This window comes from Cricetulus griseus, chromosome 6, assembly GCF_003668045.3.
Source record: "Cricetulus griseus strain 17A/GY chromosome 6, alternate assembly CriGri-PICRH-1.0, whole genome shotgun sequence".
NCBI lineage: Eukaryota > Metazoa > Chordata > Mammalia > Rodentia > Cricetidae > Cricetulus > Cricetulus griseus.
Window position 1 is genome coordinate 62748571 of NC_048599.1, and position 15000 is coordinate 62763570.

The following is a 15000-nucleotide window of genomic DNA, read 5'->3' on the forward strand; positions in this document are numbered from 1 at the left end:
CCTCATATTTCTAAAGCCAAACCGAGGACTTTTTGCACCATAAGACAGTTAAATTAAGCCTCTAGGAGGGCCAATGTGAGTGCTGTTTGGATTTTGTTGCCAAATGTGTTTTGGGGATACTTTACTTCAAAGCTGGTTTTCAAAGCCTTGGGGATTTTAGAATTGCAGACAAATACTGTACACTCTACTTTGAAAGCATACATCGTTAGCAGCATTAGAGTAACAGTGTTGAATTTTGGAAAAAGAAGAGCCAATGAAGGACTCCAATTCTATCCTGGAAATAAGTGCTGTTGGGAGATTTCTTTAAAATCGGTTAGCGCCCAGGTATTCAGAATTTAGTCATCTGCTTCTTTTACCTATTTGATCCTTATGAAAGGATAAAACGTGAAAGCTGGGGCCAGCCACTGGGCCATGGAGACCCCACCCAGGCACTGCTGCCTTGAAACCTGACTAAAAGCAATGGGTCAGTCTCATTCTAGAGCTTTGGCTTACAGGCCTGGTTGCATATGGGAATTAACTGGGATGGTTTATAAATACACTCACAGGCTGGCCAGAGCCACATGAATCAGAATCTTACAAGGATCAGTGTGCTGGTCAGTTTTGGTCAACTTGGCACCAACTGGAGTCTCTAATTTTGGAGACTCAGTTTTGGAATTTTATCTGTCAGACTGGCCACTGGTGTGGCATTTTCTTGATTAACAATGGTTGGGGGCCGGTAGGTGCAGCCCACTGTGTGCTGTGCTGCCTCTAGGAAGGTGGTTTTGGGGTATCTAAGAAAACAGGCTAAGCAAACCAGTGAGCAACATTCCTTCCCGGTCTCTGTCTCAATAATTACTGCTTCTAGATTATTCCCTGCCGGAGTTTCTGCTTGGGCCTCCCTCAATGATGAACAGTATTATCTGTAGGCTGAAGCACACTTTTCCTCCCCAGGTTGGTTTTGGTCAGAGTTTTATCACAGCAACAGAAAGAAAACTAAAACAGATCCATTATTAGCATGCCTGGGAATGCACATGTGTTTGTATAATCACTATTGGTTATCCTTTTCAGTTGGGGTACAAATACATAGGAAGGAACAGGAAACACTTACAAAAGGCCTGTCACCCAGAATGTGACCCAGAATGCCCTAGCTTTCAAGATTCCTCCCACTCCGCCTTCTGCAAGGTAACTGCTGTTGTGACTTCCTGCCACTACCCACTGTCTCAGGCATCCACGTTCACTGGCTGGCTGCCCAATGGTACTCCTGGAGGTTCTACCTGCCCGCTTGCAGACTGAACTCCTTCAAGCCTGACTTGTAGAGCTCCGTGCCCTTCTGGGTAGCAGTTTGAGGAGGTCTGCTCTGGTGGGAGACTAGAACATTCCTAACAGAATTGGACAGCATTCCTATAGACCCAAGATTTAGCTTAAACTATTAGACATCACCAGGAAGAGGCTGTCTCTTGCAGGACAGTAAGATTGAGTTCTCTCTCCTGCACTTTGTGCTTTTCTATGAGTTTCTCTCTCCTCCACTTCAGGTGATCTTTTTCCTGCCCCATCAAACCAGGGTTGTTACTAGAGATACCCAGTCAGCCACAGTTCCATCTACTAGGTTCCTCATTTGTTCCCTTTTCTTTTACAATTTCTATTTTAGGAAGTGAAAATAGTTTTAAAGGATAAAGAACTAAACATCAGAGAAAAACAGAAAAGGCAACTAAGGGAAGCTGAGTGGGTAAGACAAACAGGCAGAACGGGAGATAAAAGTCAAGGGAAGAGAGATGGAGGTGGGAGGAAATGGGTTTTCTCTGAGATAGGTGACATGACATTTTCTAACAACCCAAGAAGACAGAAGCTGGCCTGTGGTAGAAGTCCTCTGTGGATGGTGTCCCCAGAATGTACCGAGTAACCCATTAAGCTGCTCTCTTGAGTTAGACCTAAGGTTGGGCTGGCCTGCAGGTGATAGTCACTCTCATTAAAGCATCCTAGTCTTTAGGCCTCGTATTTCTTCAATGGCAGAAAGGTGGCTAACAGCACCTGTCTATGATAGCTGGATTCCACAACCATTTCAGCCACTGTGCCCACTTACTGAACCACTCACTAATCTAGTCCTGGCTGTGGCAGTGTCTTGATTAGTAGCAAGAAACAGTGACTTTAAGTAAAGCAGAGCACTGGTAGTCAGGTGAATGTGAGTCATCCAAACAGTTGGCAGTCTTGGGAACAAAACCACATTTTCCAGAGGAGAAGGGATTCTGCTTCCCAAAGGCTGCTTGAGGTCCAGTCTGTAGGCCCATCCTATAAAGCTTCAGAGGCCAGTTTCTGTACAGGAAGCCAGCCTCAACTACCTCCATATTGTATGTACATAACCCAGTGTGGTGGTGGGCATCTGCAAGCTCAGCTGTTAGCTGTTAGGAAACCGAGGCAGGAGGATGGCAAGCTTGAGGCCAGCCTAAGCTGCACACACACACACACACACACATACACACACACACCCCAAAACAAAACACCCTAACTCAAAACAAATGTATGTACCCATGTAACCTTCTGGTTTTGTTATTTTGGAGGGCACCGACTGATACACCGCCTTGTGAGGTAATAAAGGAGAAATGCTAACCAATGTTACCTGTACTATTTAGGGGTTCCCTGTGGCTGCAGTCTCCTGCTCTCTCAGAAGGCTCAGGAATAACGTTTAGCTTAAGGCTTGCTCACAGCCTCTCTCTCCCTTCCACTTTCTATGAACCTGTTTTCATAAGACATTGCAGACTAATTCTAATTCACATTAGATGAATATAGAACACGACTGAGGCAAGCTTGGTGTTTAGATGTGCACTGCTGGATTCAAAGGGTTTTGTAGAAACTTCCATTTAAGACTCTGGGTTCTTTGGTTTTCTCAGATGTCTTCATTCTTTCTTCTTTGTCCCACACCAGGCCCAGTCAGAGTCTGAGCTCTGCCTGCCCTGTTTCCCTGCTCAGCCACTCTTCCATGGAGGCAGCAGAACAGAGGCTACAGTTCACACACCACTCAGACAGCAAGGCTCAAGGCACCAATGAATATTCTCCGTACAGTTTGCACCATCGATCTGGTGGCTCACGTGAAACTCCTCTCTAACCTCTGTCTTCCTATGAAACCTGAAATCCCTGGGATGTGGGGTCTCTGGGGAGGAAGGCAGCAAGGCCAGGTGATGGGAACTGGGCCACAGCCTCCTATTTGTCCTAGCACAAGACACCTGGGAGTGCATCTCTCTTAAGTGATTTCCTGTGGAGAAAGTGGATCAGTGATTCCCACAAACAGGCCTCCCAAACCACAAACGGCCATTTAAAATTGCTCCTTGGTACAGAGCAGATTAGAAGCCATTCTTTCCTCGGCTTCCTCTTCCAAATTGTGCACAGTGCTTTCACTCCAGCCTCTTATCTCTGCAGCAAGGCATGTGACCTGGAGGTCCCTGTGTATGACTCACACCAGCCAAACCCTATTAGTTGAGGCCACTTGCAGAGACAGCGAAGTTCTTGTTGCTGAATTTTAAGAAAGCGGTGTTCTAAAGGGTGAAGGTCCAATTAATTGCTGGTGTTGGTGTGAATATTTCCAGGTGGCTTTGCCTCAGTGGTTTGAACAGGTGGGAGCAGGAGGCCCAGCTGCTTCTGTGTCTGCACCATGACTAATACATTTCTAAACACACAATAAACATTTAACTATGTCAACTTAAAAGCAGCTTTCTCAACAAGAACCCTGCAGATCCGAAGTTACTGTGGGACCCTGTCAAGCCACTTCCACAAAAGGGGAGGATTCTGCAGCTGGGGGAATGCAGTCCTTTCCAGCAAGCCACCAAGGCCAGACTAGGTTAGGGTTAGTCTGACTCAACAAGTCCAATACTCAGGTGCATTTCACAGGGAATGTTGACCTCACACAGACTCTAATACAAGAGGGGCCCTGAGTATTGCAGTTACAGATCAGTCTTCTAGTACTGGGAAAACTGGAGATACATGCAGGAAAGAGTCAAATTAGACACACAGTTGATACCCCCAATGTCATCTAACAAGGGGTTTAAAGATCACACAAAACCTAAAATTATAATACTCTTGAGATCTAGATCCATGTATGATATACAAAAGTTAGCTAAAATGGGTTTAAAGATTACAAAAGACTGCAAACTACAACAGTCCTGGAGGAAAGCACAGGAGGAGGTGTCTCAAACAATGACTACCATCAGATGAGGCACTAGAGGCACAAACAACAAAACCAGAGACTGACAAGGATGACAGCAAATGAAGGAGCTTCCCTACAGTTAGGAAATAACAACAGAAAGGCAGCCCCCAACCAGAGGGAGTATCTATCAACCACAAGCATCTGCTCTACGGTTTCTACAAGTGCCTCCCAGCAGCTCTGGTGCTGTGGAAGGAGGTGGAACCTTTGGCGGGGTGGCAATAATGAAAAGGAAGTTAGGTCAAAGGAGTCTGTGGTTGAAGGAACTCTTTGGAGAGAATCCTTCTTTTTTTCTCCCTTATCTTTCTTTGCTTCTCAGACACCATGAAGAAATCAGATCTTCTCTGCCAAATGTAGTTGCCATGCTGGTCCATGACATCAAAGGCCCCAAATGACAGAGCCACGTAGCCATGGTGTGAAACCCGTACAACCAAAATAAATCATGTGCCTTATTAAAGGAATCCTATAACCTGTCAAAAATCAGAATAACCCAGTAAAAAGTAGGGAAGGAGGTGTGTGTGTGTGTGTGTGTGTGTGTGTGTGTGTGTGTGTGTGTTGCACATTCTATTAGGTGAGAGATGCTCTCACCACTCAGAATCATGCTATATAATTTAAGATGGCTTCCAATTTAGGAAAGTGCAAACCACCATTGCACACTTTGAGGTTCAATCACACAAAACAAAACAAAACAAAACAACAAAATAAAACAAAACAAAACAAAGAAGTCAATGTGAGCTCCCAAGCACTTTAAACATACACAGATGGGAAGGGATGTCTTGGATGAGGTTTCTCACTATTCCATGGAGGAGTAGTGAGGTGATGGTGGGAAGCATGGATGCAGTGCTTTGATACGGAGTCTCCAGAAACAGAATGAGTGGGATCTGTTGAGGCAGGCGAAGCCTTGAACTCCCATAAGGAGCAAGAGGAACAGCACAGCCATTCTGGGGAACCCACACTTTTTTGTTGTGGTTGTTTTTTATGATGTTAACTGGCTGTAATCTGAGTAATTGTGTTCAGAAACATGGAGCAGAACTAGATAGGCAAATGCCTTCCATGAATCACATTACTGAAAAATTACTGGATTATATAACAAATAGCTTTGCAAAGATATATTAAAGGCCTTAACTATTTATAGATGTTGGTGATCCCCACCCTCTAGAAAAAGGTTTGCTGCTCAAGGAATTTCTCAGGAATGCTTTATCAAGAAACTCTTGAAAGTTCAAGGAACAAGACAGCTTAGAAATGCAGGGTGGCTGGGTGGTGGCGGTACATGATTTTAATCCCAACGCTCGGGAGGCAGAGTCAGAGTCAGATAGATCTCTGAGTTTGAGGCCAGTCTAGTCTACAGAGTGAATTCCAGGAGACCAAGGTCCCTGTCTGGAAAAACCAAACCAAACAAAACCAAGAAAGAAAGAAATGTAGGGTGGGATGAGTGAATGGCATTTATAATTTAGGGAGGCAATCTTCCTGCTGATAGTTTTTCCAGTGGACCCTAAAGTTTCAAATCCCTTTGAGTATGAACATTTAAAACTTACTCTGAGACAGGAAGCTCACGTCAGTTCTATGAGGACTGCTCCATACTGGTTACAAGAGACTTCTGAGGCCAGCCTGGAAGCCCAGCAGCATTTACAGCAATATTTCAGTGTCCAAAGAACTCCATGTCCACAACTGCTATCACAGCAATGACACTTATTAAGGCCACTTGTAAGAGTCATTATGCTCCAAATGAAAATGGCAGTCTCCCTTAAGTGTCCATAAACCAATCTTCCATATCAGTATGCAGCAATGACAGTTAACACCATGCAGAGTCATTGAGACTTTCTCCTGGAGTCAAAAGGGAACAGGAGAGGCAGCTTGGGACTGGTTGTGTGCAGCTGGACTGGCAAGAAAGAGTGCTGAGTGCTTTTGTCTGGGTGTTATGAAGGGATGGAGCGGCTCACAGAGCATCTGCCAGTATCAGTGTGGGGCACCTTCAGGAACTTCCCTTCTTGACGTCATGACAGGGCTTCCTTAGAAGTACAGTAATGAAAGCATTTCTCTTGATTTCCTCCTTTCTTTGGCTTGTGGCAGCAAAGAAAAAAAGACTGTATCGTGTTTGGGTTGATGAAAACTTGAATCACTGTACACGGTCACCAGATCATTTGGGGGAGAGAAGATGAGTGCCCCCAAGAAAGCTCTGGGATGCTATATGTAAATCTGAGGTAAGAAGAGCCTATGAGGTCCAGGATAATATTAAGCCAGTTACCAGCAATGAAGCAATTATATGTGTGACTGCAACAATCTATAATGACAGCTCTAACAGGCACAATAGAGAGGGCAGGAGACCACTAGGGATAATCTGAACAATCTAATGTCCTGAGAGATGAGCGACCTAGTCCAGAGCTCCAGGGTCAGAAGGTGTGGAATTGCAAATGGAGATTGAAGGACTCTATCAAACAACTTTCTAGTTACAAGTGCCTTAGTGCTTAAAAGTGCCTCGTAAAGGAATATCTTACAAAATGACTGATGGCAAGCAGTCACACAGTCAGGCGCAGGCACACAGCAGAAATAGGGGGGAGGGACAAGAGTAAAATATCAAGTATAAAAAGTACCTATCAAGTGATGCCATCCAGCTTGGTCCAGGGTGCAAGTGTCTGAGCATATGCAGACACTGCTTATCTAAGAAAGTGCTGAAGCTTACAACTCTGTGGTCCTTTAACTCAGGTTGTTTATTCTCTAGGTTATTGGAAAGAAATATGAATGGATGCAAATAATGATTTAGTGACTTGTTAGTCACCTGGGGAGATGGTTCAGTCTGTAATGTGCTTGTAGTATGAGCATGAGGACCCTGGCACACACGTAAGGGTGAGGTGGTACATGCCTATAATCTGAGAACTGAGCATGAAAAGAGGAAGGAGAATCCCCGGGGATCCCTGGTCAGCCAGTCTAGGCACTCCATAGGTTACCCATTCAGCGAGAGATCCTGTCTCAAAATAGAATGTGGAGAAGCACTGAGGAGGACACCTGGTTGTTATCTCCACATGCACACATAGCTATCCACAGCCACATGTGCACACAAGCACACAGATAAACAGAGACACACACACATACCCACAAACGCCATAAACAGATGCAAATAAAAAAGTGTAACAGTAATGATAGCAATTATCATTCACTCAGAACACGTATTTTTTTCAAGAGAAAAAGTCTGTTCTGGGTGCTGATGGAGGCTTCAGGTAGAGAGGAAGGAAGGTAGGAAATGAAAACACTTTAAACACCATGCAACAAGTAAATGGGTAATTTTATATAATCCTGCACATTAGCTTTCTTTGTCTATAAATTAACTCCAGAGATGAATTAAGAATTCTGAAGAGTAGAGAAGAGAAAACAAATGCATATGTACAAGCTACTTTGTTTACACTTGTGTATATGTTAATAGACAACTGGATAAATGAGTGTTGAGTGTCATGAAAACAGCTCTTTTAATTGAATATTAAAAGGGAGAAACAGAATTATCATTAAAAGACACATCATGGTACAGAAAATGTAGGCACTTTATAGCTTTCTCTATACTAACAGATTTCATGACAGAAGACAGAAAGACAGACTTAGGGTGAGGCTGGAGCTCAGGGGTCCAGAGCTTTGTGAGCTTCTGGGAACCAGCAGTCAGGGCTCCAGCACCACACCAGTGCTGGTTGAGGGTATGGTGCATTGTGTACCTCAACTCAGTCCTTCATAAGAAAGTCTGGAATACTGTTGTTTATGTTGTCTCCTAGAACACCTATCACGGGTGATTATTTAAATAACTACATATGCATACAACGCAAGCATAAGGAGTCGTGTGTGTGTGTGTGTGTGTGTGTGTGTGGTGGTGAAGAACACATGCACATCCAATGGCATACACTGGATAGTTTAATTAAAATGATTTAGAAAAAAGAAATAAAGCATTTTTCCCACAAGTGACAACAATTTCCAAGAGCAAATATTTGGGAGGTTCATAAAGAATCCTTTTAGAGCAAGACTCATGTGGAGAAATGCCCATTCCAGACATGGAGTGGAATGACCAGTCATTCACAAAGGGGATTGCATCTTGAGTAGCAAAGGACACACATGCAGGTCACAGCCCGGGCAACTGAAATCACATTTTCCTTTGCATATATGCAGTCACATGCAAGGGGTTCTCCCTCCATCTGGAGTCACCACTGCTCCTGAGGTCCCCAAGCCCATCACTAGGCCTTAAGCCTGCACTACTGCACTTGGATCTTGTTGCTCCTATGACTCTGAGCTCATTGTTTAGTCTGCAGCATGCTGGGCTTTGGTGTGGCAGAGTGCCTGTTCTGCTCTGAAGAAAGCCTTGGCAACTCCCACACCATGCCAACCCTATTCAAGGTGACTGGGTGTGCAGACAATTGCTTCTACTGGGTGAAAGAACAACTGCTACTGCCTCTTCTCTCAACTCAAAATAAAAGCAAAAAACAAAACAAAACAAAACAAAAAAACCAACCAACAGCAACAACAAAAACATTTCAGGAGAATTTCTGCAGAATAGGTCTCTAACCTTTCTGAACTAGGCAACCTATTTAGGTAGGTCTTAAAATAACTGCAGAATTGTAAGTCTTAAGGAATACTGAGAAATTTTAAATAATATATTAATATATTATACAATATCTGAAAGCAACCTTGTCCTTGTCCCACATGAAGGTAAAACATATGGCAGAGCATTAGGAAGTACACATTTCCCTTTTCACAAAACACTGAGTCTGTAGCTTAAATTAAAAAAAAAAAAACCAAACTGTGTATGTGTACATGTGTATCTCTGTGAATATGGCATGCGTATTCAGGTGCCAGTTGAGGCCAGCTGTGGGTGTTGGGTCCTCTGGAGCTAGAGTTACAGGCCCTTGTGAGCTGTATACTATTGGTGCTAGGAACTGAACTCTGGTCCTCTGGAAGAGTAGTCAGCACTCTTAACTCAATGGCTCAATGGCCATCTCTTCAGTCTCAGTATCATACAGTTTAAATGCTTTAAAATCTTCACAAAAAATTCTGTTGAACACAAAAATGATACATCACTCATGTAAAAGGTACTGTTGGATTTACAAGGGCATAGGGAAGGGATGGAGAAATAGTGCTCTGAGAATATCACACATACAGGGTTGTATGAACTCATCCTAACATGTGTTTGTATTGAGATCCACCCAGGTTCTGTATACATTTCCTCTACTTGTCTTTCTTCATTATGAAAGGAAGAAAATGAGGCAGACAGAGGTCCCACCAGAGGAGGTGCCTTAAAGACAGATACTTAAGCTTGCTCTTCCATAAGATACAAAGATTGACCCTAATGATATAAGACCAGGAATTGTAGACAATTAACTGCTGACATATAAATGTACTGCTTAACCTATTAGCCACGTATTAAATATATCTAGGTAAAATGTTTAAAGCTTTGGGGGGTGTATGTGAGAAGGAGGTAGTTTTAATCCCCAAACAAGTTTTCTAGTGTGCTTTGGAGTATTGTGTAACAAGAGGAAAGACCTGCTTATAGAAGTCTCAGCCTGTAGACAATAGTGCTATACTGTCTGACCAATAGCAAATGAGAAAGGGGGCAACTGGATTGTGGGAAGGCTCATAAGTTGGTATAAGGTATAAGGTCTTGGTCAAGAGTTAACACCTAGCTGGGCACGATGGTGCATACCCATAATCCCAGCCCCTAGTATGTATGAAGATAGTAAGTTTATGCCCAGCCTGGTCTACACAGTGAAACCCTATCTCTAAAATAATAATTATAATAATAACAATAATAATAATAACAACCGAGAAAAAAGTTAACACTATCATTGTATGTGATGTGCTACCATCACACTGTACAGCCAGATTCTTCCTTATTCTTTAACATGCTAGTGACTGTGACTCATGCCATATCTCCACAGCTAGGTCTCTGTCACCTTAACCAGTAGTGCCCTTTGTAAAACAGCACGAAATCGAGGTAACTAAACTTTGGCTGGGAGATGTGAAGTGTTCAGAGAGTTCAGAACCTGAGTACCACACAGCCATCATGAAGTAACTGCCCTATGTGAGACCACTAGCATGGTTCACAGATTCATTGTCAGGTTCCAGCCTCTAGCTGTTCTCTGATTGTTCTAAATACTTGACAAACTGAAGCCTTTTCACTTCCCGTTGAAATTGCCTCATCTCCCTGTCAGAGCGCCATGGGGGACTCCATTACTTTTCTGACTTCTCTCCCCTCCTGACAAGTCATTTAGCCGGCTTCTTGTTGTGAAGGCTGTCCATGTCAAATTAGCCAGGGCCCCTATTGTCCTTATTACCACTCGAAAAGCCATCATGAGTAATGCTATGGGGTCCCTCAGTTGTCATCATTTGTCAGAAAGAAAGGGAGTGTGGTTACATATAGCTGACAGGTAATTTCAGTGTCTACAATTACCCCAATTAGTCTTGTCACAAACAATTCGATAAATGCACACCAATACAAACAGATAAACACACCAAGGTCTCTCACTATTAATGCTGTGTAATGGGTGAATCAGTGATATGATGCTGTATTTTATTTATTTATTTTTTTAAAGCTATCCTCAGCTGTGAGCTGGCACTTGCTACCTGGTCAGCACAAATTGTACTATCTACTTTCATTAGCTCATCACCACAAGGAAATCTGAAAGGCTGTGACAAAATTCATTTAGAGAGAGAGAGCGAGAGCAGATTGTTAGAACACCTGCTTCAGGCATGGATTTGAGGATGGGTTCCTTTTTTCCAGCACTGAGAAACCAATGGCTTTTATGTTCACTTTGTATTAAAACACCAACCTATGAAAATTGGTGGGAATGGGGAATAGAAAAATTCTATCCACACAAAAATTCAGAACATGAATCAGCCAAGTTTACTAGCCAGAAACTATTGATGGAAAACTTGGCAGATTCGTACGTAAGCTTTTTGCTGCTCTCATGGAAGGAGTTTTATCTTTTAAAAGCAAGCAAGCAAGCAAACAAACAAACAAAATTACAGCCAACCACTATATATACACAGGCTCTATCCTGGGGTCAGAGTTAAGTACCTACTCCAGGCTTCACAGGGATCTGCACAGCAGTGAAACAGACTTGACAAGTATGACTTACAGGTTGCCTTCCATCTCCCAGGGAATGAACCTGTGTTTACCCAGCAGCCCCTAGAAAGCACCCTTTGGTTCCAGGCTATTCAACCCCGAATGGAGCACCATGAGATCTGCTCTTGTGATCCACGGAAATAGATGCTCAAGACTCAGTATCTGCAGCATCTGCTGCACCCTGTTTCTTTTCTGACCACAATCTTAAGTGATGACTGAAAAACCAAGCACAAGAATATTGTTGGAGGAAATTGCTCTTGGCAACTATTTGTTCAAGCTCAAGATTTTTTTTTTAAACCAACACTAAGAACCCACCAGAAAATAGGCCAGGTCTCCCTAATGAGTAATCTATTTTAGCACAGTCTTGTCTAGGCATGACAGTTTACTGAGAGGCTTGAAAAACTCGTAATTACCAGTGTTACAGGGCAATTAATGTATATTACACTGTACTACTCATGGCAGCAACTGTCATTTTCTCAATAAAAATGAGCACTCTTCAGCTAAAGGCGACATTAATTGGGACTTTAATGACTATGCAGAGAAGCTGAAGCCAAATATGAACAAAACAGCGATTCAATGAGCGACTTCAGAAACGAGAAAATTGTACTAAAATGAGATTAATTGCTGTTTAGAAAAAGGAAAGAACCTAAAAAGCTATTAAATTGCAGGGTTTGGGTGCCCGGGTGATGGTTGTGATGTTAATCTTGCATTCTCGCAGCAGGCAAATATTCACTAAATTCAGAGCCTTTTGACAGCAGGAAAAAATCATGTATGCTTAACTTCAATCCATCAAAAATATATTTCAGCTTTTATCAGTGTTCTAAATACTTCTGCAATTTCAAAAATTACTGCTCCATTCCTTGGCTGTCATCATGCAAATGTGAACACTGTCAATATTGCTATGAAAAATTTCCCAGCTTCAAAAGGCCCACTTCAGTGATAAGAAAGGAAAGCGTGAAGATTAGAATTGCAAAACACACACTCCTAATATAACAGAAATCAAACAATAAGAATTTAATGTTTAAGTTGTGGAAACTGCTAAAATAGAAAATGATGGGGTGGGTCTTTTTTTTTTGTAGAAAAAAATCAAAGAAAAATAATCATGAAATTCTTTCAAGGCTTGTAACTTTGTACTTAATTAATCCTCGCCAAGAATTAGGAGAGAATACCACTTCAGGTGCTCTGTTAGTACTACACTCAACCTTCTGAGCCTTCATTCTGCTTCTCAGTTCTTTAAAAATAACCACATAACTGTTTTTTGTTATAGCCTTTTCAAATAGCATAAGGACTGTAGATACAAAACGGAGTGCTTGAACTTTGACCCATGAGGGAGATAACCAGACTTGATAACTATGGAGCTGTGGACTCTGTAACTTTTCCTGTTTCTAACACCTTATTTTTATTTTAAAGAAGGAGAACAGTAATTTGGTATTTTTCTTATGAAGGGAGCTTTTAGGAAAGCTACATTCTGGTCAGCAATGAAGTGGCCCATAGACAGCCTTGGCCTACCTACTGCTCTCTCTTCCAGCTCATAACCAATCCTGTTTGTTCATCGTTTGTTTTACTACCTGAAGAGTTTTCTCATCTACAGCATGAACCATATCCAGTAAGTAACACAGTTGCTTGAACTTGCCAGTTTCCAAATCAATGACAGATCCTGTCTATGTTGAAAACCCGGAAATACAAACCATCTGATCTGCATCAAGAGGCCATCCTGGCCACTTGTTCGCCAGAAACTACTGATGGGCTACTGGGGGAGAGTTTGAGACAGTCTGGGGATGGATGGGCTGGGCGCTCAGTGTCGGAATGCTCTGCTGACCCTCCCTGGCTAGCTGTCCTAGTCACTAAAAATATCACTGAGTTTGGAACACAAGCTTGTGACCACCTAAGTGAAAGAGGCTGCTTTCAGAGTCAGCATGGCTCCAATAGTACCTGCTCTTCCTCTCCCTCACAGCCCCTTTTTTCTTATATCTAGACTTTTATATTAATGGCACAATTCTTCCACAAGAGTCTCACAAATGCCCTTTTTAGTGCCTCTTTTTTGGGGGGTGAAAAGAGACCTTTGTTATTCATTGTGCCATTTCAAAAACTAAGCTTCTCTCCTACCTCAAAAACAGCTTTATTTTAAAGACAAAAAAAAAAAAAAAAAAAAAATTCACCAGGCTCCCCCTAAAAACCTTTTCACGCAGAGTCCTTAGAGAAGACAGGTGCCTTTGGATAAATTATCTTTTGTGACAAACCAGTCACATACATTTGCTTTTTGTTTTTCTTAAAGAAGATGTCAATAGTTTGATTCCATTTTGTCTATGCAAATACTATTGATGAAAGTTTCAATGGAAGTTTTCAGGGCGTGGAAGAGTTCCAAACTAGGTAATGAAATGGGTCTCAGGAATAGGATACTAATTCATCCAACTTGCCAAGAATGATCTAACCCAGCAGCCAGACAAAGGCAACCGTGAACCATCCACATGATCCTAGATAATCCTTTATACTGTATCTCTAGGATCTCATCCCCAGGCGCAGTTCACCGTGAGGCTCCATTTGGGGCTCCAGGTTTCCCATTTGCAAATGGGAGCAACTTTGTCATGCTAAATTGGAAGCCTGTGAACTGAGTGCAAGCACTTGGCAGACACAGGCTCCAGGAATGTTAACGACGGCATTGGAATAAACCTTTCAGGAGAGCTCGGAACACAAATTTACTAGATACTGTTGTTCACTTGGTGAAATTCTTTACCCCTGGCCGTTGCCACACTGGCGCCATGAGAAAAGGTGGTCCTATGAGGCATGAGAAAGGCTTGCACAAAAAGCAAGGAGCGCTGCTTTCTCAGCTACAGCTCTAACTCCATTTTAACCTCATTATTAATTTGCACAAGTATCATAGGCCTCTCTTCCAAAATACATATCCATGGCTCAGATTTCATATTGAGGGCCCTCTAAGACTGAGCACAATGCCCATCAATCTCACAAGTGACAGACCACGCTGAAGCTGGGAATAGTGACAAGTTACAGGGACTTTTTTTTTTTCCTTTTAAATCAATTCCAGGAGATTAGTAAGATGCGTTTTTAGATACATACACTCAGAAACATTATAAACTCAGTGAGAAGCCAAACTGGAATATCTCAAGTTTGGAAGATGAACAATATTTTGATGTGCCAAGGCTAATACATTATATGTTTCGAGTCTTACTATTAAGACCTGTAGCAACTGTTTTAAGAGATGAGTAGAAAGGAAACAAATGGTAAATGTTTATTCAGTCATACAGTTCTGAAAGAAAACAACTGTTAATTTGCATTAGCTCGGGATGACTTAGCAGACAGCTCTTTAACAGCTACCACCTCTCAACAGCCCAGAAAAGAGAAAGACTTCTGCTTGCTGCTCCCCTGCTACCTGCTCCTGCAATGTGTGTTACAATTTACCTTTCCCAATGGACACCCATCCTCAGCAAGTTCAAAATCATTTCAAAATGGACCATCCTTTTTTAGGTAGTTTGTGGAGGAGAGACTCATCAGATGTGGACAGATGTAGCATCACCGACTCCACCTTACAATACAGAAAGCGGGGAGCATTTTGAGTTATGGAAAAAATTTAAAATTATATGTATCTCCACTTCAGTACAACCAGGATAGTTATTCTGTATAAATAAAAGTTTGACAGCATATGTCTAGTGATAACAGAACCTCAAGCATGTAAATGCAAGTGAGTCCTTTTGTGAAGGGTAATAAATTATGATTTAGC

The 15000-nt window shown here is 42.3% G+C and overlaps 1 protein-coding gene across 7 annotated transcripts in view; it reads right to left on the reverse strand.

The window, feature by feature from the left end:
- Cdin1 (CDAN1 interacting nuclease 1) overlaps positions 1-15000 on the reverse strand; it is a 213756-nt gene that overhangs the window by 43896 nt on the left and 154860 nt on the right. The window contains exon 12 of one of the 7 annotated variants that reach the window (XM_027422254.2): positions 14682-14805. The exons of the other annotated variants lie outside the window; for them this stretch is intronic. Within the exon in view, the coding sequence (XP_027278055.1) occupies positions 14793-14805 (13 nt within the window). The 3' untranslated portion in view covers positions 14682-14792. Of the gene's footprint in view, positions 1-14681; positions 14806-15000 lie in introns of those variants that run through there. 7 annotated transcript variants of the gene reach the window in all.